At 44.9% G+C, this 23,686-nt stretch overlaps 1 protein-coding gene across 1 annotated transcript in view; it reads right to left on the reverse strand.

The window, feature by feature from the left end:
• LRIG2 (leucine rich repeats and immunoglobulin like domains 2) overlaps positions 1-23,686 on the reverse strand; it is a 412,722-nt gene that overhangs the window by 132,088 nt on the left and 256,948 nt on the right. Inside the window, exons 13-14 of the mRNA XM_078644436.1 lie at positions 11,827-12,147; positions 1,335-1,616 (exon numbers count right to left, since the gene is read on the reverse strand). Coding sequence (XP_078500562.1) covers positions 1,335-1,616; positions 11,827-12,147 — 603 coding nt within the window. The remainder of the gene's footprint in view (positions 1-1,334; positions 1,617-11,826; positions 12,148-23,686) is intronic.

Raw genomic sequence — 23,686 nt, forward strand, 5'->3', positions numbered from 1 at the left:
TATCTTACATCTTGAAGCAGTCGCTGCGTCACCTTGGAGTTGGAATGGTGGGATGGGGTCATGCCCCACTTCTCTTTTAAAAGATTATGTTTGGAATGCAACCTGGACTTACCAGAAGACTGAGCAGGAACTAGAATAGCAGCCGGAATGACCCTGTGACTGGGACAGAGGTGAGGCCCATAACGGAGTGGGAGCGAGCCCTAAAAGACAACAACTTCTTGTGTTCTGCAACTTACAGATTCACCATCTCACCCAATGTTAAATTGCCTTATGGTGCCTGAGGGCACACTTACCACACACCACTTGGAGTCATGTCCCGAGACCAAACACCAAAGACACCTCTCATGTGGAGCGTGTCTGTATATGTTTCCTGCAGCCGCTGCACAGCTTGAATCCTGTTGTTTTTGGTGCGGACATTGTTCAATAGCATATTGTGAAAAAGCTGGAAGTCATTGTAAGACCTGAAAAATTCAGGATCTTCAACGGAAGGCACACAATGAAAGGAACTGATGTAAGAGTGGAGTGGTGGCGCTTTTAAGCAGTTCTGCTCGGTCACTTCGGGTTGGTATAGATCCAGTGCGGAGCCGCATGACACCATATAATATCACAGGGAGCACTGTTTCTTAAAATCTTTGGACTGTTTTCAACCAGAAACGCATTTACTTGTTAAAAGCAAAGCTCTCAGATTCGTAAGATTTAGATCAGGCAGATTATGTTATCTTTAATTAAAAAAAGGTCTTGCTTTTGAAAAAGTGTACCAAGGTCCTGTACAACAACTCATGAAGATCAACTAAGATCCCATAATGGAGAAAATGTTTACCTACCATTCTCCTACTATTTATGCGGCATGTGCTTTTAGTAGCAAAGATAGGGTACTTATGGGCTTGTACCACTAAGTGGCAATTGACCTCAAGGGCTACAAAGCAGAATAACATCCCATAAACATTCTGTCCATTGTGTTATGTATGTGTGGATAAGTATCCCATTATTTTTGGAAAATTGCAAAAGGCAGTCTGCATTACGAAATAATGAATGAGCTCTGGCTGTTGATATGCTTTTTCTCTGCAGAATATGTAGATATATAGAAATGTTATGTACAACAAGAAATCTACACTGGTGCATTCTACCTTATTCTCAGTTGTTGATGCTACCTCAGACTCGGAAGAGTTGAGAAAGAGATACAATGATAACTTAGGTGGCAAGTATAGAAATAAAAACATTCCATTTGCACAGAGACAAGGAGACAGGCTGCACAAACTACAGAAAATAGAAAGTAGATTGAATAGTTAAATAAACAAAAATAGATGCGACTTTAACAAAACATTGTCACTTACCTAACACAGTTAAGGTGACATTCACAGAGATGCTCCCTGCAATGTTTTGTGCCATGCAGCTGTAGAGTCCCATATCTTCAATTTTAACATCTGCAATGAATAAGACCTCGTCTTCTGGCATGACATGCATACGCCTTTCTCTAGCTGCAGGAAAATCAGTGCCACCATCTTTTTGCCATGCAATTTGGGGTGGAGGGTGCCCTTCGGCAGCACACTCAAGGCGAGCCATGGCACCAGTTCGTATAGTCAAATCCATGGGTGTTTTCAAGAAAGTGGGCAACTCTAAATTACAAGGCAAAAGATCAATGTAAGCATAAAAATTTGCTATAATTAACAGAAACAATCAAACAGCATTCTTAGAAAATGACTTGGGCTTTTATGCTGGTACTATGTAATTACCTAAAAACTTATTAACTTAAAGGTTCTTATTTCTTTTTCTGATTTACCCATCGGTGCCATCACACAGAAATGTACGATTTCAAAAGTATTTCTAGTTTCAGAATGGATTCATTGGACGGGTTTTGCTTTTCATGCTTTATAAAAACGTATTTGTGGTAGGAAAACCCCTTGATTACCCCATTTACTGCCTCAACAGACCTAAATGATGTAAATATGCAGCCAAAGTGTGGGTCAATGAGAGCAACTTTTCTACACACAGTACCTGACTACATACAACCACCATTCCCCCTCATTCAGGGATCAAACAAATTCAGGAATTTTGTGGCCTGGTTGATTTCAATGGAATGGCTTGGAGAAATTGTCATTACCCTGCTGCTTTTCCTTGCAACTATCACCATAGAATCCAAGTGGGAGAAAGGGAATCCAATTGTGATTCTCTCATACACATCTAAAATTGCTAGTGATAGAATGCTGAAAAAGATCTGGAGTAAATCATTCAGTCTGAATGAAAAATTTGCGTGGTCTCTCTAAGCTTAATGATACTTTCATCTATTAAACAAAATACACTTTTAAGACTGAAAGGAACTACCAGAAAGTGGCTCTGTATATACTGGAACAAAGTAAGGTACAGTGTGCACAGAATCCACAGTCACCAGAGGTATGGCAGAGGCTAAAGTTAGATATAACCTTACACTCTAAAGTGGTAGCTGGGTCGAGCAGTAAGGCAGTATCAGAGGACAGTGTAAAGCATTTGTTGTACACACTCAGTCAGCAAATAGTCTCACACACTCAAGAACTGAACTCTAGGCCAATTGTTTTGTATCAAAAGTTATAGTTGTTTTATTTTAGAACCAACAAGGTAGCAAAATATACTTTCTCAGAATGAGTTACTTTAGTTAAGTACTTTTCAAATAGGCAATAGACTTTGTGAATGCAATAGTTACAGTTTGTTGCAATAGGCACCACAATTTCAAACACTAGGCAACATTGAGCTCAATGGGAATTTCTAGTTGAATGCAATTAGTTACTGTGTAGACTACTTTTCTAACCACTGGACTGGATCCTAGATTCAGTCCCAGGACATGAGCCGTAAACAGTTAAGCACAAGCGTTTTGGTTACAATAGTTATTTTTAAGGAATGTTATTGTATTTTAAAAGTTGACAGTTGGAAACTTTTTCAGCTGAAATTACCAATGTTATCCTATGGAAGGAAATTCAAGTTGCAGGTAAAGTAGGTTCTCGTTACATTTGTAATCCAGTACTGGACTCCTAGGTTCAGCACTGGGTCCTTCATCTTAAACAGGTAAGTAATTAGGTTTTGGTAGTTGGTACGATTTTTAAAGAATATTTGTAGTTTGCTTTGGAATAAAATTCAGATTACTGGTAAGTACGGTTAAAATTACTTTTCAGGGTTTGTGCTGGGCTAGAAGGTGCAGCACTGAGGTCTCTCCTGATCACAGGTGAGTAAATCGGAATTTGTTGTTTGGCTGATTTTAGGTGAATATTTTAAAGTTCCAAAACTCCACACGTAAAAGAATTTCTGAGTGAAACCAGTCAATTTAGCCTATGGAGAAAAGTGAATTATCGTTTTTAGGTAAGTACTCGTCTGGCAGAGTTAAGGTCCTGGGCATAGACTCAGGGGTCTCCTAGGGTCAGGTAGGTACAGTTGGTACACCCTCAGCGGCAGCCGGGTGAAGAGGTAGTTAGGCCCAATGTTATCCAATGAGAGGCAGGGGGCCATCGGTTGGTGGCTGCTGGCTAGCAGACCACGCGGCTGTGGGAGCTGGGCTGGTTCTGAGTCTGCAGGCGTCGTATGGGTCGTCAAGGAGGGTCCTTGGGTAATGGATTCCAGATCAGAATCGCCGGGGGGACGTCCTCAGGGTCTTTGTCCACTTGGGCACAGGTCGGGCAGGGCGGGTGCAGAATGGGCTGGATTTGCAGTTCCTGGCTGGCACCAGGGGTATTGCTGTTTGAGCAGAGCCACTACTCGTGGGAGTCCCAGTCTCTAAGAGGGTCAAGGCAGGCAGGTCCTCCGGGTTCTCGAGATTGCTGTCCGCAGGAGACTCCGGGATTTAGCAGGAGCAGGTTCAAGGATCAACAGGCCTATAGGGCTGGGGCCAAGTCAGTTGGTGTCGTCCTCTTGTTAGCAGCTGCACTGCAGGTCGTCATCCTCTTGGTCTGCTTTCTTGTTTCGAAATCGGGATCTGTGGAAGGAAGGTTCAGGGAGCCCCCAAATACTAAATTTAGGGGCGTTACAGGTAGGGGAAGGGCAGGGACCAATAGGTCCCTGTCCTGGGGTGAGTACACCCCCTATCCTGCTCCTCTCCTGTGGGAGGGGGGCAGAAGCCTATCTCTAATTGGGCAGGGTTCCCCATCTTCAAGATGGCCGGAGCCCGGAGTTGTGCTTCACCTCGCCTCTCCCACTTGAGGGGTGGAGTTTGCACAGTCTGGAACACCCCCTTTCCTAGCGTAGGTTTTCCCGCCAGTCTTCCCGCCAGAGTGGGGGTCAGAACGGGTGGGGGCCAGTTGCTGAGTACAGCAAGTGGTCTGGAGAAGCTCACAAAGGCGGTATGCCTTTGAAGCTTCCCCCTTGCACCTCACCCGGGATGTGCATTGTTGCAGGCCCAGGAGAGCGGGCGCTCTCCACCCAGGGGACCAGCAACATGTCTGCTGTGTGGCAGCCTAGGCAGCCTCTCAGACCAGACGTGGATTGTAGGTTAGGTTTCAGGGGGCATCTCTAAGATGCCCTCTGTAGTGCATTTTTTATGAAATCCCACACTGGCATCAGTGTGGGTTTAATGTGCTGAGAAGTTTGATATCAAACTTGTCAGTCGTCAGTGTAGCCATTATGGTGCTGTGGAGTTCGTAATGACAATCTCCCAGCACCATATACTGTTAATGGCATCACTGCACTGTCCAGGAATGGCCCTGGGTACTGTGGGGGCACAGGGCTCATGCGCCTGTGCCCACACCACTGGCATAGGGCACCCAGCTAGAGGGGTGACTGATGGATGCCAGGGCAATGGCGTTGTGGGCATGGCACCCAGAGAGGTGTGTCAGGTCGACTTTTTGTTTAGGTCTGCACCAGGACACTCCGTCTGAAAAGGTAGGAAGTGGGTGTCAGGGTGCAGGGCCTCCAGGGTGGTACACTAAATGCTGCAGCACTTAGGGGTCTTCTCTGGTCAGAAGGCCCTGGGTACCTAGGGTACCATTTACCAGGGGCTGAAATGTGGCCAGAGATTCCAATTGGGTTTCGGCTTCAATACAGTTTTTAGGGCAGGAACACAGGCCCTGGGCACCTGATTGGCAAGAGCCCAGGGCACAATCAGTCAAAGCACACCAGCAATTCAGCAAAAAGTGTGGGCATACCATGCAAGAAAGATGGCACTTTCTCACAGTTGGCTAACTGGGAACTGGAAACGAAGCCGCAAGGGGGACGAAGAACCAGTGTTGTCTAATAGAAGTGCAAACTCCAAATCTCCAGCCTACTATCTCCTCTAACTTGAACTGGAGGACTAGGAAGTTTAAATAGACAAAATAATTGGCACGGCTTCCAGGCCGTTCACTTCCTCTTCCCTCATATTCGGCTTCTTGTACTATTTGGTAGCGTGCAAAGATATGTACAGTGCCTCATATTCAGCCTTACTTTTAGGTTTCAAATCAGAGGGAGGAGATGCAGGCGGACGTGTTAATTGCTTATTGCTCCACCCACAGTCGCTTATCTGCCTACCATCAATGGTGGACACAGTTTGCAACTTGATATCTAGAGGATATACCGGTGAGAGTACCTGTATATGCCATTTGCATTTCAACCTGGCTCAGCGAGTGATAAATGTTTGGAAGAACTACTGGTTACATCTACTCAAAAAGCTAGAAACTGCTTGCAGTGTATACGGAGTAAACAGTGCTAAAAGGGAATTAGGAATGCAACTGAGGTATCACCAGGTGGGAATGATCGCTCACAAAAGGGGATGGAACGAAATGGTTACTTACCAGTAGGAGTAGTTTTGTAGCTTGAAGAGTTTTCTGGATCTACATGCTGTGTATTATTCCGCCATCTAGTTGTTGGGTCTGGAATTTTCTGTTTCCTTTTGAATTCTAGCGTGCATGCGCTGCACTAGGAGATGTCCTTTCAAAATTGGTCAGCTCTTTTCTAGCACTCGTGCTGGCATCCACTCTTGCGGGAGCGAGCAGAACAGATGGCCCGCGCACCGCTGCTCGCTCCCGCAAGGTGGATGCCAGCACAAGCACGAGTGCTTGAAAGAGCTGCTTGCATTTGCCTGCTCACAGTTGCTTTAACTTTCAGCGCGCAGGGGCCATCGCCCTTTTCCCCCCCATCTGCGTGTCTTCTGCAGCTTCCAGGCACCGTTTACCTCAGCCATACCTCTCGCACTCGCTGTCACGGGCAGCACTATGGCTCCAGTTCCCCCAAAGGGATGAGGCCACAATGCGAAGAGAGAAGGAAATACAGGAAGGATTAAGTGCCGAGTGGCCATGTCATGTGTGACTACTTGAGCGGACTTGCATTTTCATTATCTCCCTTCTAAGCACGGGGTAATGCGGTGTATGATGCCGGCATGTCAGTAATTTCAATAAAGCTCTCAGTGAGTTCTTGCCACACCATTCAATATAACTGTCGCCTGCAAAGAGGTCGGAGGATGAAAATGAACCAATAGAAAGGTGGTAGGTATTCGTATTCACACGTTGGCAGATTATTTTAGATATATATATATATATATATATATATATTCCACAGGAAAACACGCACTCCTTCCACAGCGTGAAAACAGGCCAACTCCAATCGTGCTTTTAAGTTTCTTTATTTGAGGCAAAATGCAGGTAGGCATTACGCGTTTCAACTCTTACGAGTCTTAGTCATATGCCACTGTATGTTTGGTGGGTTCGTTAGTTTTTAAATAACGTGACTACTAAACATTGTAAACGGACAAATGTCCACTTAAACAGTTTTCAAAAGGGGAAGTCAGTTTCTTTGTATCTCTGGATTTCTCGTCATGTATTTACAAGCAGCAAAAGTAAGTACCATTATTTCAATTTTCAGTCAGGTTCAGTCCTTTGAACGTGTTCACCAATACATGTTCCCCTTCGCTGCAAAGTCTATTCATTATTTTTTTGTAGTCATAATACCACAGTTCCCATAATGCTCTAAAACTGCTGGTTTTTTTTCTTCATTTTATTAATCAATGCTTGTTATTGACAAAACTATCTTCGTTGCACTGTGCACCGAATGCAATCACTGCCTTTAACTGGAAAGTTCCATAAGACGGGCACAGTGTAACAGGGGCAGTCCTGCTACCACCAAAATATATTACAGTTTATAACTTGCCTTTCAAGCTGTTATCCTATACATATATATTTTTATAGCAACCGACATAAGTCCAATGAGTCCCTCGTCCGCAGCGTGTTATATATTGCTGGGAGGGTCTCTCAATAAGTTTTTTACATGTAGCGCCCATTTGGGCGATAATCGGGTTTAGAAATTATAACTGATGCAGCACCTCCTTGCGGATGTTTGAATTGTGGGCATTAGAATGATTATTTGTATAGTAGCAATTTAAAAATGTGCAAAAATTGCATAAGGTGGGTGTGTGTGTATACATTGCGTGTTCAATTATAAAGTAGCTGTTGATAATACAAATCCAGTTATGTGCTGCAGTGTTGAAATTGCACAGGTTAACTGTGATAAAGCAGTTTCATGATTATACAACTAATGGTAAGTTCCATTCAAGTAAATGTTATATCGTTTCTGGTCCCACCCCCACCCGTTGTCCGTGATGTCTCTGGTCCCGCCCCTCTCCCGTTGTCCATGTTGTCTCTCTCATGTGACCCTCGGCCTCCCAGCGCCATGCTTGAGGCCCTGTCCTGGGGCACTACTGTTGCCCGCTGCTCCTACACATATAGCAGTAGTTCCTCCAGCGCTCCTCCAGCATCCACCTGGGCATGAAATCGCAAACTCCCTGGCTCAACCAAAGGCCATCCCCCCAACTCTGTAGGGTCAGTGGATACTCTCCCATACAGTTTTCTCTGCAGTTAAGCTGTTTTCTGACGTATTTATTCATGATTGGATTTGGAGCTCTAAAATACCCTGTTAGTAGTTTCCTTGCAGACTGGAGGTAGACAAGGGGTCAGTTGTGCAAAAAAAATAAAAAAAAACGTATGTTTCTTTATTATTGTTGTGATACAAACTCAGTTGAAAGTGTCTTGTTAAAGGCAATTGCTCGGACTAAACAGTTTTAAGGTCCCGAAGGCAAGACCTATTGTCCATGCCAATGCATGTTTGTTTGGTTTCCGTGTTCGCTATCGACCACCATTTGGTGCTAGGTCCAGCCCTTGTGTGACATCAGACGGCGCACCGGAAGTTCATGTATGTGGTAGCCATCACCGGATTCTTTTTTCTTTTCTTACTAAATAAGGGTATGCCTTCACCTTTCCCAATTTAAGTTCCTTCTTTTCTTTTACGTGATTTTTCTCCCACATGTTTGCATACCTCAACTGCGTGGGAGGTGGGTGGGTCGCATGTCAATCCAGAAAACTCTTCAAACTGCAAAACTACTCCTACTGGTAAGTAACCATTTTGTTTTGCAGCATGAATTATTTTCTGGATTCACAAGCTGCGCATTAGATTATTTAGCGGTTCCCCTTCCTTGAGATGGTTAGGGTAAGAGGTGGAAAACCTTGCAAACAGGTGTACGTACTTTTAGTTGCACCTGAGCTTCCTTGGCCATCTGTAGATCCACACAATAATGGTTGGTAAAGGTGTGTGGAGAAGCCCATGAAGCCACTGAACATATAGGGTCTATTGGCCGTAAAGGCCAGGGTTGCCTCTATTTCCTTGTTGAGTGAGCTCTTGGCCGGGAGTTTAATGTTTTACCCACTGAGGAGTAGCATATCTGAATTGCCTCTTCAATCATGCTCAACACAGCTTTTTTGGTCACTCGGCGCTCACCCTTACATTTCTTTGTCGAAAAAGATACTATGGGAAACAGGCACTTTGGAAAGCTTCAAAACTGTTGAGGATAAAACGCCACGAAAGGGATATCGGGCTGAGGTGGCAAGACAAAGGATACAGTGGAATGGAAAGAATTGCACATTACCTCAGGCCAAGCTGGTCTTTTGCATATAGTTCATAAGCTAATAAGGTGCTTCAAAGCACTAAAAACACCAGAAGAGGAAGGACAAAGTCAGATAAGAGAATGTCCGACACCAATCAAAGCAAAAGCCCCAAGAGGCTATCTGGAGAATTCATCTGATAGATGAGGCAGTGTATTGGAAACCCTTGAAAAGTTAAGGACGGGCGACTATCTGCAGCAAAACTAAGAGATTAGAGTTTAAATCCCGGCTTCCCTGACCCCAGTGTTTGATCGTAGGCAAATAATCAAATGTGATTGCGGCAGGTTCTTTAACTAAGTTTGGGGCACTCACATTACTGTCTAACATTATGGTTGTATACATATGCTGTATTGGTTTACCATTGTTTATGTGTGCGCTGTATTCCAAGTTCTGAGCACAGAAGCTACGGGAGGGGTGCAGTGGGGTAGGGGTCTTGGTTCGCAGGTGAGGCCAGCTGAGAGGCTCAGAAGCTGCAGAGGGGCTCGCAAGAGAGGTGAGGCTAGAAGAGGGTCAATGGACCGCAGTACCTGCAGGAGGGACTGGGACGACTGATGCTGGGGAAGGATTTCAATGTGTATGTAAGAGGACAAGGGAACCCTATAAGTAACCAAGGATCTAGGGTAACAATTATTATTATACTGGACAGTGGTCCTTGTTGAAAAGAAAATACAATATACAATAAATATAAAACATGATTGACTATATGAGCTACCCAGCCGGGTAGACAATTTATTCAAGATGAATAAGTTTGCTGTCTCGGGACAGTTGGAATATCCAATTGGATACAATCCTGTATCCACACTAACAATAACCAGTGTGACAAGGTGAAAAGGGTGACAATTTAACACATAGATCAAAAACGAGGAAAACGACGGAAATTAACAGACAGGCGAAACAGAGGGAAAAGCTTGCTCAAAAATATGCAGGTTGCTGCAAGCTTGATAAGTAACAACATCTGGAACACATTAATAGAATTATTTGTGTGTACGCGGTATTTATGGTCGACGATGTTTCGATCCCATTTAAGGGTAACCGGGATCATCATCAGGACAACAAATAAACTGTAAGCCTAAGGATAGCTAGTAAGTATCCACGAGGACTCTGGAAGAGGCTGAGAATTATCGGCATTCGAGGTCCTAGGAAGGAGGGAAACCATATTCAGACCGCGGGCCATTACCTAATTCGCTTGCAGTCCATCCGCGCTAATGAGCTGGGGGTCCGGAGAGGATGAGCCTACAATTTGGAATCGGCGGTGGGATCGGAATTCCGTGATCCAGCCGTTCCAGTGAATTGGTAGACTTCGTGCACAATGGCGAGGATTTCAAAGCAGCACTGAGGCTGGGGGGTGGGGGGGGGGGGCGATGAGACGGCAGCGGGTGCAGTTAAAGGGGCACTGAGGGTGTATGGAGGTTGGACCCGGATACTGCTGGTTCATACCAGAATGAGAGGAACCCCAAAGCTGCAGCACACTTGGAGCCCTACTGAAGTTGTTGGAGATGGGGCACACAACAGAACATGAGGGGGTGAGAGGCTGAAAGACAAGCAGCTACTAACCAGAACTGGTGGCCACAGTTTAACTCTGTTCCATGTGCCATGTAGGGAAGCAGGCATGGACATAGAAAGAGGACATCTTCTTACCAAATGAAAGGGATTATTTCAAGAAGGCAGCAAGCTGCGGTCAGAGCAAAGCATGCGACGCCGCTGCTCGCTCACAAAGCAATACTCCATGGGAGTGAACTTTTGGAAAAAGGTGGGACATACACCCACTATAAGCAGGCTCCAATGTTTACACAACACACACACAAGCCAATCCAAAAGCGTGGGAGGAATCAGACCCCACAAGTACATACAACAGATCTCCACAGCGCAAGCACTGTAAGCGAGACCTAAAAAGACAATGGTGGAGGCTTCACCATCATTAGTTACCACTGTTGAAATCCCTATGCATACACACACACAAGGTAATCCTGGATAAAAGATTCTCTCTATCACAATGTCTGTTCCTTACATGATTATGCTCTCTTTCAATGTCAGATATAGCAGTCTTTCTCTACAATCTTCTGAATAGGTCCTGGTAGCTTCAGTCTGTAGTTAACATTGAATTTATCCTTAACCCCTTGCATGCGGGGCGCATTCCCCCGCTGTGCTGGGGGGCGCGCACAGCGCCCCGGTGCTCATGACGAGCTCAGCTCGTCATGAACAACGGTGCTCATGAGGAGCTGAGCTCGTCATGACCACACCAGTTTGTGTAGAACGTTCGCACAGCAGGGTAATTAGCCCAGCGTGCGAGCGTTCCAACAGTGAGCTCGTCATGAGCACACGAGCACCGTGGATCATGACGAGCAGAGCTCGTCATGAGCGTTCAAGGGATTAAGGACAGAACCTCTCATTGCGAGTTTAAATCCAGCTTCCCCAGTAATGCACCTTTTGAGAAAGGCACACAGGCAATCTTTTGTAAAGAGGATTGAAACTCACTCAAAGGAATTATGCATACAGCAAGTCAGATGAGACCTATTAATACTGACACCACACTTCTAGTTGGAGAAATCCTTGAGCATAATATAGATAGGCATCATTCCTTATACATGAACACAGAAGATTAACTAATATAGTTGAAAAGTGTGGATTTGTTTAACGCCAGGTTCTTCATCTTATTATGGCTTTAAAGAGAAATGACATATTGAAATAGAGGTAAACTTAACTTCTGGAAAAAAAAATGTTTTCAACTGCCCCAAATAGTTTTTTTTTACTAATGCGTCTCTTCATATTAGCTAACAAGATCCCTTACAACGAACAATATTCAACTAAGCCTAAACGATAAATTTTCCGGTTGCTTTTTACAAACTCATTGAGCTGCTATCGTAGTATTTATTATGCAGTCCTGATGTGAGGCAAGTGATCAAATGTTTTCAAGTACACACATCTGTATAGAAATATTAATATTTATGACATCAAAAAGGCATACCATTCACAGTGAGTTTGGCTTTGCTGGAGTAATTGGAACCGAAGTGATTTGTAACCACGCACTGGTATTTTCCCTCGTCTGTAAAGTTTACATTAAAGATGTGTAAAACAGTTGTGTACTCTAAGACTTCTGCACCATGCTGCTGGTATCGGGCAAAGTTTTCCACCTCTGCATCATGCATTAGTTCGCTGTCCTTTCGCCAAGTGATGGACATAGGGGAATCACTGCTGCTTGCAGCACTGCATGCCAAGGTCACATTCATTCCTTTTAATGCCACTGTGGTCTCCGGGTGCAGCCTGATTTGAGGCTTGGGAAAATCATCTGCAAAACATAACATTAGTAAACGTTTAAGTATTTTCTCATTCTACATTAAAAGAATATATTAGAATGTTATACATGATTCATCGATGTTTCATGAAAACATCACAAAACACTAAATTAATTTAACTTAGGAAACCGCTACGCTGAAGCCAGTTAACCCCGTTTGAGCTATTTATTTTCTAGGGCGGAACAGGTAGACTATTTTAACATTAATTTGTCCTTAAATCTTCCATCAAGTAATAAACATTGTACGAACTCTTTCACAGATTACTTAAATGTAAAGGTACAATTTATCATGCATTTAATTTATACTGCATCGAAAGGCGTTCTAAACATAAGTCACACAAAAAACACGATCTGTATTTCTACCATAATCCACTAGATGGCCATATCTTACAGTAAGTTTCCGAAAAATCAGGGGCCAGATTTAGTAAAACTGGATTCTTGAGAAGCAATCGCACATTGCGCTCCCAATTCTTGCGACTCTAGTTTTGTAGTTTTTGTGGTAAATAAACAATGAAGTGTAGTCCAGGTGTAGTAGAAGATTCTTCTTTATTAGTAGGTAGTTAGGTGCCAGGTTACAGGATAAGAAGATACAAGGAGAAAACCCCACCAGGAGCGAGCTACCAGCTCCTCAGCCTGAGATGACCAACTGACTCTCTAGCCACAGTCAGGCACTCAACATTCCATGATGTCACAGGACATTCTGATGCAGTGGTAAAGGGGAATAGATATAGAAAGCATTTACCACACATCCTCTTCCGTTAGTGAACAACAGCAAGTAATAAGTTAAGACAGAGCAGAGGAATCCAGAGGAGACTGTAGACATAAGAGCAAGTCAAAGACAGTTTGAAAAGCAAGAAACACAAGCGTGGTAGCAGAAACATAGGAATTTTAAAAGAGGCATGTAGAGAGATATTCATAAGATGCACAAATGGTCATGGTTGAACAAAACACAAGAATGCAAATTACATAACATGCCCATCCACCCTCCTTAATAAAACAAGGTAGTGATCCCGGTAAACTAAGTAGGGTGTAACAACTGAATGACAAAATGTGTGCAGATGGAAGAAAGCACAATAAAATGAACTAGCAACCTACACAGAAAAAAGGAAAGCCTTGCAATTAAGACTAGTGCATGACGTGCACTAACAACTTCCCCTTCAAGGGTACACTAAGAAAGGCAACCTTTAACTGTGGAACAAAACAACTCCCTAGGAAAGTGTACACCAGAGGAAACTAACACTCCTGGAGTAGCATCGAATGTACAGCGCGATGTAGTGAAGACTCTTGCCATGTTCCAAAGATGCATATAGCCATAAAGGTGAAAAATCAGTCACAAAGTCCTTGGGAACCAACCTCTGAAAAGTCACGAGATGTGATGCATTCTGTGTGGAAAAACACATCTGGTCTTCCATTTCTAGTTCGTAGCGTTTACGATGTAGAGAAATTTGAAATGCTTGCTTGCACTGTTCAGACACGTAGACCATGTGATAGAAATGATGAGTATGTCCACTGAGACATAAAGACAAGAAAAGTGAGCTTTAGTCAATAAAAAGGTATTCCAAATATTTGATTAGCCATTAAAAGTATAAAGGAACTGGCTTTGCAGGGCAGGCTTGAGCGGAAATACTTCTAGACGAGTGACAGCACCAGAAATACACGTAGGCAGACGTGCAGTAACTTCAAACAAAATGGGGTCACGGAGTCACGTCCACGCCGGAAGGTTCACGGCGAAAACGTGCTGTCTGAAGTCGGAAAGCAGGAGGCAGTGGCAGCGGAGCAAACGTCATAAAGAAAAGATGACAGCTTCACGAGACAGGTAAGTCTATGTGCGCGCCATGGCAGGAGGCTTGTTCAAAATGTAGCGGTTCAACTGCCAAAGAGTACATCTCATCATGAATGCACATAAATTACAAAATAAAAGTGTCTTCCACTCACCGCTATAAGCAATCCGACTTTCACTAAGACGACAGAAGGCTCATAATGAGGACACAGTTCTCGAGTCCACCGCAATGACAAGGAAAGCAGGGAAAACTTCACACGATGTTGGCTGATGTAAAGGGTACTGCCAGTGCTGGGAAACTCCGTGACAATAGGAAGAAAGAAACTTCACATGCTTATTATAGCACTCACTGATGTTGGCTGTTGTGAAGGGCAGAGCCAGCGCTGGGCAGTCCTGATAAGACACTCACTGATGTTGGCAGTTGTGAAGGAAACTGCTAGCGCTGAGTGAACTGTCACAAAGCAAAAGGCATGGAGACACAGTAGGGTGATCAGGCCAGCTGAAACTCACACGCTTTTGTGGCTGGAGGTATTTGACTTCCAGATGACAGTAAGGTCGCAGTTAACTCCTTCACTTAACAAACGCCCAGGGTGCAGGCTGTCCAGAGTGAACAGGACGCTGGTGGGGTTTACTGGGCGTTTCTCTAATTTCTCCAGATCAATAGCTTTTCCATGTTTAGACTTTCACTGGTTCTCAGAACAGTCCTTGGTTTCCTTAATGCTTAAACTTCTTCCAGCGTAGGTTAGTCCAAGAAACGTCGCCAAAATGTGGTAAATAAACAATGAAGTGTAGTCCAGGTGTAGTAGAAGATTCTTCTTTATTAGTAGGTAGTTAGGTGGCAGGTTACAGGATAAGAAGATACAAGGAGAAAACCCCACCAGGAGCGCGCTACCAGCTCCTCAGCCTGAGATGACCAACTGACTCTCTAGCCACAGTCAGGCACTCAACATTCCATGATGTCACAGGACATTCTGATGCAGTGGTAAAGGGGAATAGATATAGAAAGCATTTACCACAGTTTTGTTAACTGAACTACGCACTAATAGGTTTGTAAGCAACATAGGGACAAGCACAGAGTCACTACCTTCCTACTGAACATTCATTAGGCTGCAATTTTAATGGTGAATACATTCAGAACATTAATACCTACAAGAAGGATTTAAAAGTACAAGTTACTAACAAGCAATTCTAGTTGTCGTTAAAAGTTATCTTCGGCAGAAGTCTTAAATACAAAATAGATTTCGTTCTTGTAAAAAAAAAAAAATCCATCTTTAAAAATAAATGTTGGATAGTAACAAAAACAAGCATTTACAATGCAATAGGTCTCGCATTAGGAAAGTTTGAGCTATTGGTATTGTAAATGACAAATTTTTTATTTATGTTTTGTTTTTGAAAATAGCTAAATTAATAGCTATGTCATTTACAATGCTAATAGTTATAACTTTCGCAAATGCGACACCTATAGCATTTCTAATGCAATATGTGTTGTATTTACGCGACTTAGATGTATTGATATTACAAATAACAATGGCTGTTAATTTTTACAAATAATTAATACTTAAATAAGTTATTGTAATTTATAATGGCAATAGCTTAAACTTTTGTAAATACCTTTTGTGAAGATTATGTTCAGAGTATTTTATTGTGACGAAAATCCAAGAACAGAAGTGAAAATTTAACATCTTTTTGTTACATTTGTAATAAAGCTTGAAACATTGACAGAACATATTTGAACCAGTTGTTGAATGGTTGCACAGAGGGTGAGGGGGTGTGAGGGTTAGGGGGTGTGCAGATGAGACGCTGTGTGTTTTACTTGGTAGGGCTGCTTTATTTTGGGTAATGTAAGAAGGGCAAGTCCAAATGTTCTTTCTAGGACATGCAAGATCCTCATGCATTTGCTCGCTCATTTGTCACATTCATCCCCACCTGATGCACTGCCTCATCTTTGGGACTAGATACCTTAAGACACTGAAATCTGATGTTCAGTGGTGGGGCAGGTGGAGCGCAGGCGGTGTGTGGCGGCAGCGGGGGATTTAAACATTAAAATAAACAAGTGCATGGGTGGGGAGAGGAGGCAGGGGAGGACGCGTGTGCATGTGTTGGTTTTGTTAATGCTAGAAAAAAACAGCTAGTCCCTTTATATTGCTTAGGAGGCGGAGGGGGGGTTAAAAGGCCAATAAAGATGATAACGGACGAGAGGGGAAATGTGCTGGAAGGGGTGGAAGAGACGGAGGAGAAAGGAGGACACGAAGGGGTGTAACGTGAGAGGGGGAAGCAGACAAGGAGGAGGTGTAAGAGGACTGAATTAGCAAATGGACTGGAAAACACGAGCACACGGACGTACCCTGCGCTCTGACCTTGCTGCTGTGCCCCTGTTTGGCGGAGTCGGTGCAGGAGCTGAGGGCGCCCAACAGCAGGATGTTGGTGGCTGCATGGCCGTGGCCGGAGCTGCCCTGCTGCAGCCCGCCCGCCATGCTGCATCTTCCCCCTCCGCCTTCCTCCAACAGTCCTCAGCTGGCTTCCTCGCTCCCCGCGGGCAGGCTGATTGGATAGAGTGTGTCAGAGCCACGTCCGGAAGGAGGGACAAAGGGCCGGAAGTCTCGGGCGTGGCTATCATGTAGTGGCCGGAGCCGAAGGGAAATACACGGAGAGCCCCTTAGGGACCGTTAGTGTGCGACCTAACGGGATGGGTGGGGGTCAGGGGTAAAAGGGCCATCCTCACGACCTTGTCATCCCATAACAACGTAATGCGCAGCTCCTGCCCTCAAGGCTATCGCCTTCAACTTCTGCCGCGGCTCACAGTGGTGTTTAGGAGTTCATTATTATTATCAGTGGTGTGCGGCGGCGGCCGGCCGGCTGGAAGACCTGGACACGCGGGCCACAGTGGTGCGAGCCTGGTAAGGGGGGGTGGTGTTTGCCTGTATGTCTGTATGCCTGCGTGTGTGTGTGTGTGTGTGTCTGCCTGCGCGAGTGTGTCTGTCTGCGTGTGTGCCTGTGTGTGCGCGTGTGTCTGTGTGTGTATGTATGTATGCATGCATGCGTGCGTGCGTAAAAAGATCCGATGACTGGTGGGGGGATGTAAAGTGAAAGTAAGCAGCGCGCGTGTGTTTCAGTCTGTGTGGTGGCTGGCTGTGTGCGCACGCGTGGACGGAGGCGACGTGCGCGTTCGCGCACCCAAATCCGGCCGCTTTCAAGCTCGTAACACCCTCTTGTCCTTCCTCCCCCCGAGACAGACAACATTGGGTCTCCAGCTGGACACCTGCATCCTTTGGATGCAGTTTACCAGCTCGACCTAACCAGCTGGACACCTGCATCCTTTGGATGCAGTTTACCAGCTCGACCTAAAAATGGTAGTCTATTTTTTTCATTATTTATTTTGTAAAAGAAAAAAATAAATGGGGTTAAATATGCAAAATTCTCACTGAGGCAGATGTCTTACTAAAGAAGAACTGCAATGCAGCTGAGGTTCTCCAAAGCTCTGCAAAGCGGTTTATTATCATTAGTCTCAAAGTAAATTATTATATTTGGGCAAAGAAGGGTAGGTGCGAAGAACCAGTCAATCTGTGTAGAACATCATGATGGATGGTCATGTCAAAAAGGAATGAAGTTCATAGACTCGAAGACTATTTGTAGGAAGCTGGCTCTTTAGATGCTATACCACTAAGTGCTTATATCGGGCAGAGTCCAGAGATTCCCCCTCTATGGCAGCACCAAACTTACATCTGTGGCTTAACACGGGGCAGCTGAGAGCAGAGTGCCAACACAGCATTGGGCACCCAATGTACACCAATGGGGACATCAAATTTGAAGAAAGGCTGCAGGCTCAGGACAGGAGGCCGGAAAAAGAAAGCCTACAGCTGCCCAGGCAAGTAGAGATGCTAGAGGATGTGGGGACACCATCGGTCCAGCTCCCCAAGGCCCAGGGACTTCAGGTGTAGGGGCGTCCTTTGGCTTTGGAAATCAGCTTACTAGGCAGATCGCAGTGAGGAGGAGTCTGAGTTGAAGCAGCAGTTGTGTAGATGGGATTCTGGCAGGGGTCCGCCCACGGTAGACTACGGCTCAGAAGCGCTGGGGAACCTTTGCAGGACCGGTGGGCCACTTGGACTCTGGTCATGCGAGTCAGGTGCAGAGGTGGGTGCAAAGGCCGTTTCGTGGTTCCTCAGGGCAGAGTTCCTTGTCTTTGGAGTTGGTTTCTTCTGGACAGTTCCACTGTCCACAGGAGATTTGGAGTGTTTGTTAAAGGCAGGCAATGACCCAGGGCTCTAGAGGTCGCTGGTCTACGGGGCAAGTCGCTCTTCTTCAGCGAGGTTTTTAAGGGCTGCAGACAGGCCGGCAGGGCTGAGGCCAAGTCAGTTGGTGTCTCCAGTCACCGCTGCTGCACAACTCTTCTTTGATGGTCATCAAAATCTGATTTCAGGCTCTGGGGGAGCCACCTATATTCTAGATTTAGGGGTGTAACAGGGAAGTAACAGGTAGGGACCAATGGGTTCCTTACCTGGTGTGTCTACACCCACTATTATGCCACCCTCCTGTGGGAGGGGGGCTTATCCCTAACTGATTGGAGAAGCCCCACCATCTTCAATATGGTGGGCACTGGAAAGTGTGCTTAACTTCGCCTAAAGCACCTGAGGGGTGGAGTTGTCGAAGATGGGCACACCTCCTACTCTAGCTTGGTTTGCTCGCCGGTTCTACTGCCAAAAGTGGGGGGTTTGAACCAGGGGTTGCCATCTGCTGCTAGCAGCAAAGGCTGGAGGGTCGCATTACAAAGGCGGCAGGCCTTTGAAGCTTCCCTTTAGAGCACTGGGCCAATCCTGGGGGAGAAGGTGTGACACCTCTGCCCAGGATGTGCATTATTTCTGTTACTGGCGAGCACATGCTCTCAACCCAGGGGTCCAGAAACATGTCTGGTGGTGGCAGGCTGCCTACAGCCAGTCTGTGATCACACTAGGGTTGGTAGATTTTCAGGGGGCATCTCTGAGGTGCCCTCTGAGTAAATGGTACAATAAATCACAGACTGGCATTAGTTAGGGTTTACTGAGAGATGTTTGGTAGTGAAAAACTCATGTGTTCAGTGAAGCCATCATGGTGCTGTGGAACTCGAGTTGTCTCGTTTCCAGCCCATGTACTCTATAAGGCTTCCCTAACACCTACAACATAAAGGAATAGACCCCAATATTGTAGGGGCATATCTGTTAATGCCAATATGCCAACACCCGAGACATAGTGCACCCTGCAGTGTGCCATGCTGACTATCGTTTTTCACTGCACCAAGGCATGCAAGCTACATGGCCTTGGCGAGATGTCATTGGTACCAGAAGTACCATTTACTAGGGACTTACAAAGGGCTGAAGTTGCCAATTGTGGAACAGTTTTAGGGAAGAAGCACGGGGGACCTTGTTGGCAGGGACCCTGAGCACTTACAATTGAAACAACATCATTTTCCAGGCAACAGTGAGAGCTAACCATGTCAAAAGAGTCACTTTCTCACACTACTGTAGGAGAGTGCCCCTTTTTGAGATGGTCATCCCCACATTTTGTCTGGTATGTGATGTGATTTCGACTGGATGTGCACTGGGTTCCTGCTAACCAGGTCCTCAGTGCTAGTTTACCAAAACTGTATGTAGGAAGCTGGCTCTGTATATACTATACCAAAGTGAGGTATAGTGTGCACAGAGTCCAGTGTAACCCCAAAGGTAGGCAGAGGTAACGTTAGATAGAACCTTACTCTTTATTTGTGGTAGTGTGGTCGAGCAGTAAGGCTTTATCAGAGGACAGTGTTAAGCATTTGTTGTACACACTCAGTCAGCAAATGAATTCACCAACTCAAAGACTAAACTTCAGACCAATTGTTTTTGTATAAAAATATTTTTAGTTATTTTATTTCCTACAAGCAAGCAAGCCTGGCACAGGTAAGTGATAAATAGATAAAAGTAAATATACAGTTGTAATACAGTTTGGATTGTAATTGTATATGCACTTTGTTTTGACTTACAGTATTGTCACTGAGAAGTGTTGCTCACCGGCTAGAGGAGGCAGACCCTGATGCAGAGGTCAGACCCGGGACCAGGGTTCAATTCCCGACGCGGCAGGGTCTTGAGGTCATAATGTGCATGGACTCGATAATTCTCGCCTCGGTGCCTACTCGAATCGTGGGTTCACACTCTGCAACTCTGGGCAATAGCTTGCTTAATCTCCACTACGGCCCCACCGCGATGGGATGCCTGGTCTTCACCTTGGGGATGCTCAGTAGGGGTAATCTCGCAGGGAAAGACCAGGACGGGTTCCCAAAGCAAGCGCCTTGAGACCTTACGGTCATAAGGCGCTATACAAGAGCGTATGATTACGATTACGATTTGTAAATACAGCAGATATACTTAAAATAAGCTTTTTAGTAAAATTACAGGTAAGCTACTTTTGAGATTACTTTTCTTACACAGTGTAGTATACCTGGACACTACACTGGGGCATTTCCTGTTAACAGCTAAGTAAAATCGTTTTTGTTCGTTAGTAAGATTTTAAAGAATTCCTTTAGGTTTTCCAACTCCACACTTAGAAACTTTTCAAAGGAAAACAGACAATGTTATCTTATGGAGGAAAGGAAAATGCTACTTACCAGTATTTATCTGTTCTTGGCATGTAGATCTGCAGAGTTGTACACTTCGCATTAGATCGCCACCTGGTGTTGGGCTCGGATGATTGCAGGTTGTTGTTGTCTTGGAAGAAGTCTTTGCAGTCACGATAGGTTACTCCTCCCTTGGACAATACTGCGCATGGGCATCGGCTCCATCCTTAGATTGTTTTTCGCCATGATGGGAAATGATGGAGTTAGTATAAGTAAAGAAAAAAAGGATGTCCATGCGTGTGCATCTAAGTAAGATGAAAACTGGAACGGATACAAGTCCCGGGGAGGCGGGAGGGCGTGTACAACTCTGCAGCTCTACATGCCAAGAACAGATGCATACTAGTAAGTAGCATTTTCCATTTGAGGTATATGAGCTGCAGATTGTACACTTAGCATTGATTGTACAGCAGTGTCTCCCCTAGCGGTGGTCGCTTGTATCCTTTGCAGTGTTTTGAAAGAGAGTTTTAAGGACAGCTTGGCCTACTGCAGCTTGCTGCTTGACTTGCACATCAACACAATAGTGTTTAGTGAAGGTGTGTGGTGTAGACCATGTTGCTGCCTTGCATATGTCCTCTAGGGGTATGTTTCCTAAGAAAGCCATAGAGGCTCCTAGCTTGCGAGTGGAGTGCGTTCTAGGAGGAACTGTTAATGTACGTTTAGCCTTTAGATAGCATATTAGTATACACTTTACAATCCACCTTGCAATCCCACCTTTAGAGATGGGATTGCCTTTGTGTGGAGGAGAGAAAGATACAAACAGTTGTTTTGTTTTTCTAAAATATTTAGTTCTATCTATATAGTATAGAAGAGCTCTTCTAACATCTAGAGTGTGTAAAGCCCTTTCCGCTACAGTCTGGGTTTTGGAAAAACACAGGTAACTCTACGGATTGATTTAAGTGAAAAGGAGTGATGACCTTTGGAAGAAATTTTGGATTAGATCTAAGACCAACTTTGTGAGGATGTATTTGAAAAAATGGTTCTTGTATAGTGAAAGCTTGTATCTCACTTACTCTTCTAAGAGAGGTAATAGCAACAAGGAAAGCAGTTTTCCATGTTAGGAATTGCAGTTCACATTTATGTAGAGGCTCGAACGGGGGTCCCATGAGTCTTGTAAGGACAATATTCAGGTTCCACACAGGAGAAGGTGGCAACCTGGGTGGGATTATTCTTTTTAATCCTTCCATGAATGCTTTGATTGCAGGCACTCTGAAGAGAGACAGATGTTGTCTGTTTTGTAAATACGCCGCAATTGCTGCAAGGTGCAGGCGTATGGAAGAATATGCTAAATTAGACCTTTGTACATATAAAAGATAACAAATTATATTCTGGATGGAAGCATCCAGGGGATCAATTTGATTGTTTCTGCAATTAATTGCGAATCTTTTCCATTTAGCGGCATAACACGCTCTGGTAGTGGGTTTCCTAGCCTCTTTAATGATGTTCATACAGTCTGGTGGTGGGTTTAGATAACCAAACTCTAAGACTTCAGGAGCCAGATCGCTAAATTCAGTTGTTTTGGGTCTGGGTGTCTGATTTCTCCATAGTTCTGTGTGAAATGGGAGGGTGTGAGCTGTAACTTTTGATGTGGAACCAGACAGAGATACAGCAGTGTGGTGAACCACGGTTGGCGTGCCCATGTGGGAGCTACCAGGATCAGTTTGAGAGACTGTTGTCTGAGCTTGCGAACTACTAATGGAATCAGTGGGAGAGGCGGAAAAGAGTATGCAAATCTGCCTGACCATTTCATCCATATTGTATTGCCCTTGGACAATGGGTGTGGAAACCTGGCGGCGAAGGTTGGGCATTTTGCATTTTCGTGGGTGGCAAACAGATCTATGTGTGGATGACCCCACCTCTGGAAGAATGACTGAAGAACTTGAAAATGTAGTTCCCATTCGTGAATCTGTTGTGACTGCCGACTTAACAGATCTGCTGTCTGATTGTGAACTCCTGGAAGGTGTTCTGCCAGCAGATGTATATTTTGAGGAATGGCCCATCTCCAAATGTTCTGTGCGAGCTGGGACAGTCGCAGAGAGTGTGTCCCCCCCTGTTTTTGTATATAGTACATGGCTGTCATAGTGTCCGTCCGGATTAAGACCGCTTTCTTTTGTACTTGTAGTTGAAAAGTCTTGAGTGCTAAGAATATGGCTAGCAGCTCTAGATGGTTGATATGGAACAGTTTTTGTTGATTGTTCCATTGACCTTGAGTTGTATGATGTAAGAGATGGGCTGCCCATCCTGTGAGAGATGAGTCTGTTGCGAGCACTAACTGTGGAACAGGTGCGAGGAACGGCCGCCCCTTTGTCAAGTTTTTGGTGTTCCACAATTGCAGAGAGCGCTGCGTGCGGCTGTCCACCAACACCAGGTCTGTTAGTTGACCTTGAGCCTGGTTGCACTGTTGTGCTAGGCACTCTTGTAACGTGCGCATTTGCAATCTTGCGTGTGGTACTATGAAGACGCAAAATGCCATCATGCCCATTATTCTTATGTACACTGTGGCTTGTAGAGATTGTTGTTGTTGGAAGACTGTGACTAAGGCTTGAATGCTCCGTATCCTTGCTGGACTGGGATATGCTAGAGCTGTAGATGTGTCTATTGTAGCCCCTAGATACTGGTGTACATGAGAAGGCTGCAGGTGCGACTTGGTGTAGTTGATCGTGTACCCAAAGTTGTGCAACGTTTGAATTGTTTGATGTGTGTGTTGGACACATTGATTGAATGACTTGGCTTTTATAAGCCAATCGTCCAGATAAGGGAAGACATGTATTTGCTGCCTTCTGAGATGTGCTGCTACTACTGCTAAGCACTTTGTGAACACGCGTGGTGCTGTTGTTACCCCAAATGGAAGGACTTTGAACTGATAGTGTTGTCCTTGTATTACAAACCTTAGATACTTCCTGTGAGCAGGGTGTATAGGAATGTGAAAGTAGGCGTCCTTTAGGTCTAGTGTTGAAAGGAAATCGACTTGTTGCAGTAGTGGGTGCACTTGTTGCAGAGTGATCATATGAAAATGATCTGATTGTATGTACTGATTGAGGGGCCCGAGGTCGAGAATTGGTCTTAGTGTCCCGTCCTTTTTGGGACTTAGAAAATACAGCAAGTAAACCCCTGTTCCCTGTTCTTCTAAAGGA

Source organism: Lissotriton helveticus, chromosome 5_1 (assembly GCF_964261635.1).
Source record: "Lissotriton helveticus chromosome 5_1, aLisHel1.1, whole genome shotgun sequence".
In the NCBI taxonomy this organism is placed as follows: Eukaryota; Metazoa; Chordata; class Amphibia; order Caudata; family Salamandridae; genus Lissotriton; species Lissotriton helveticus.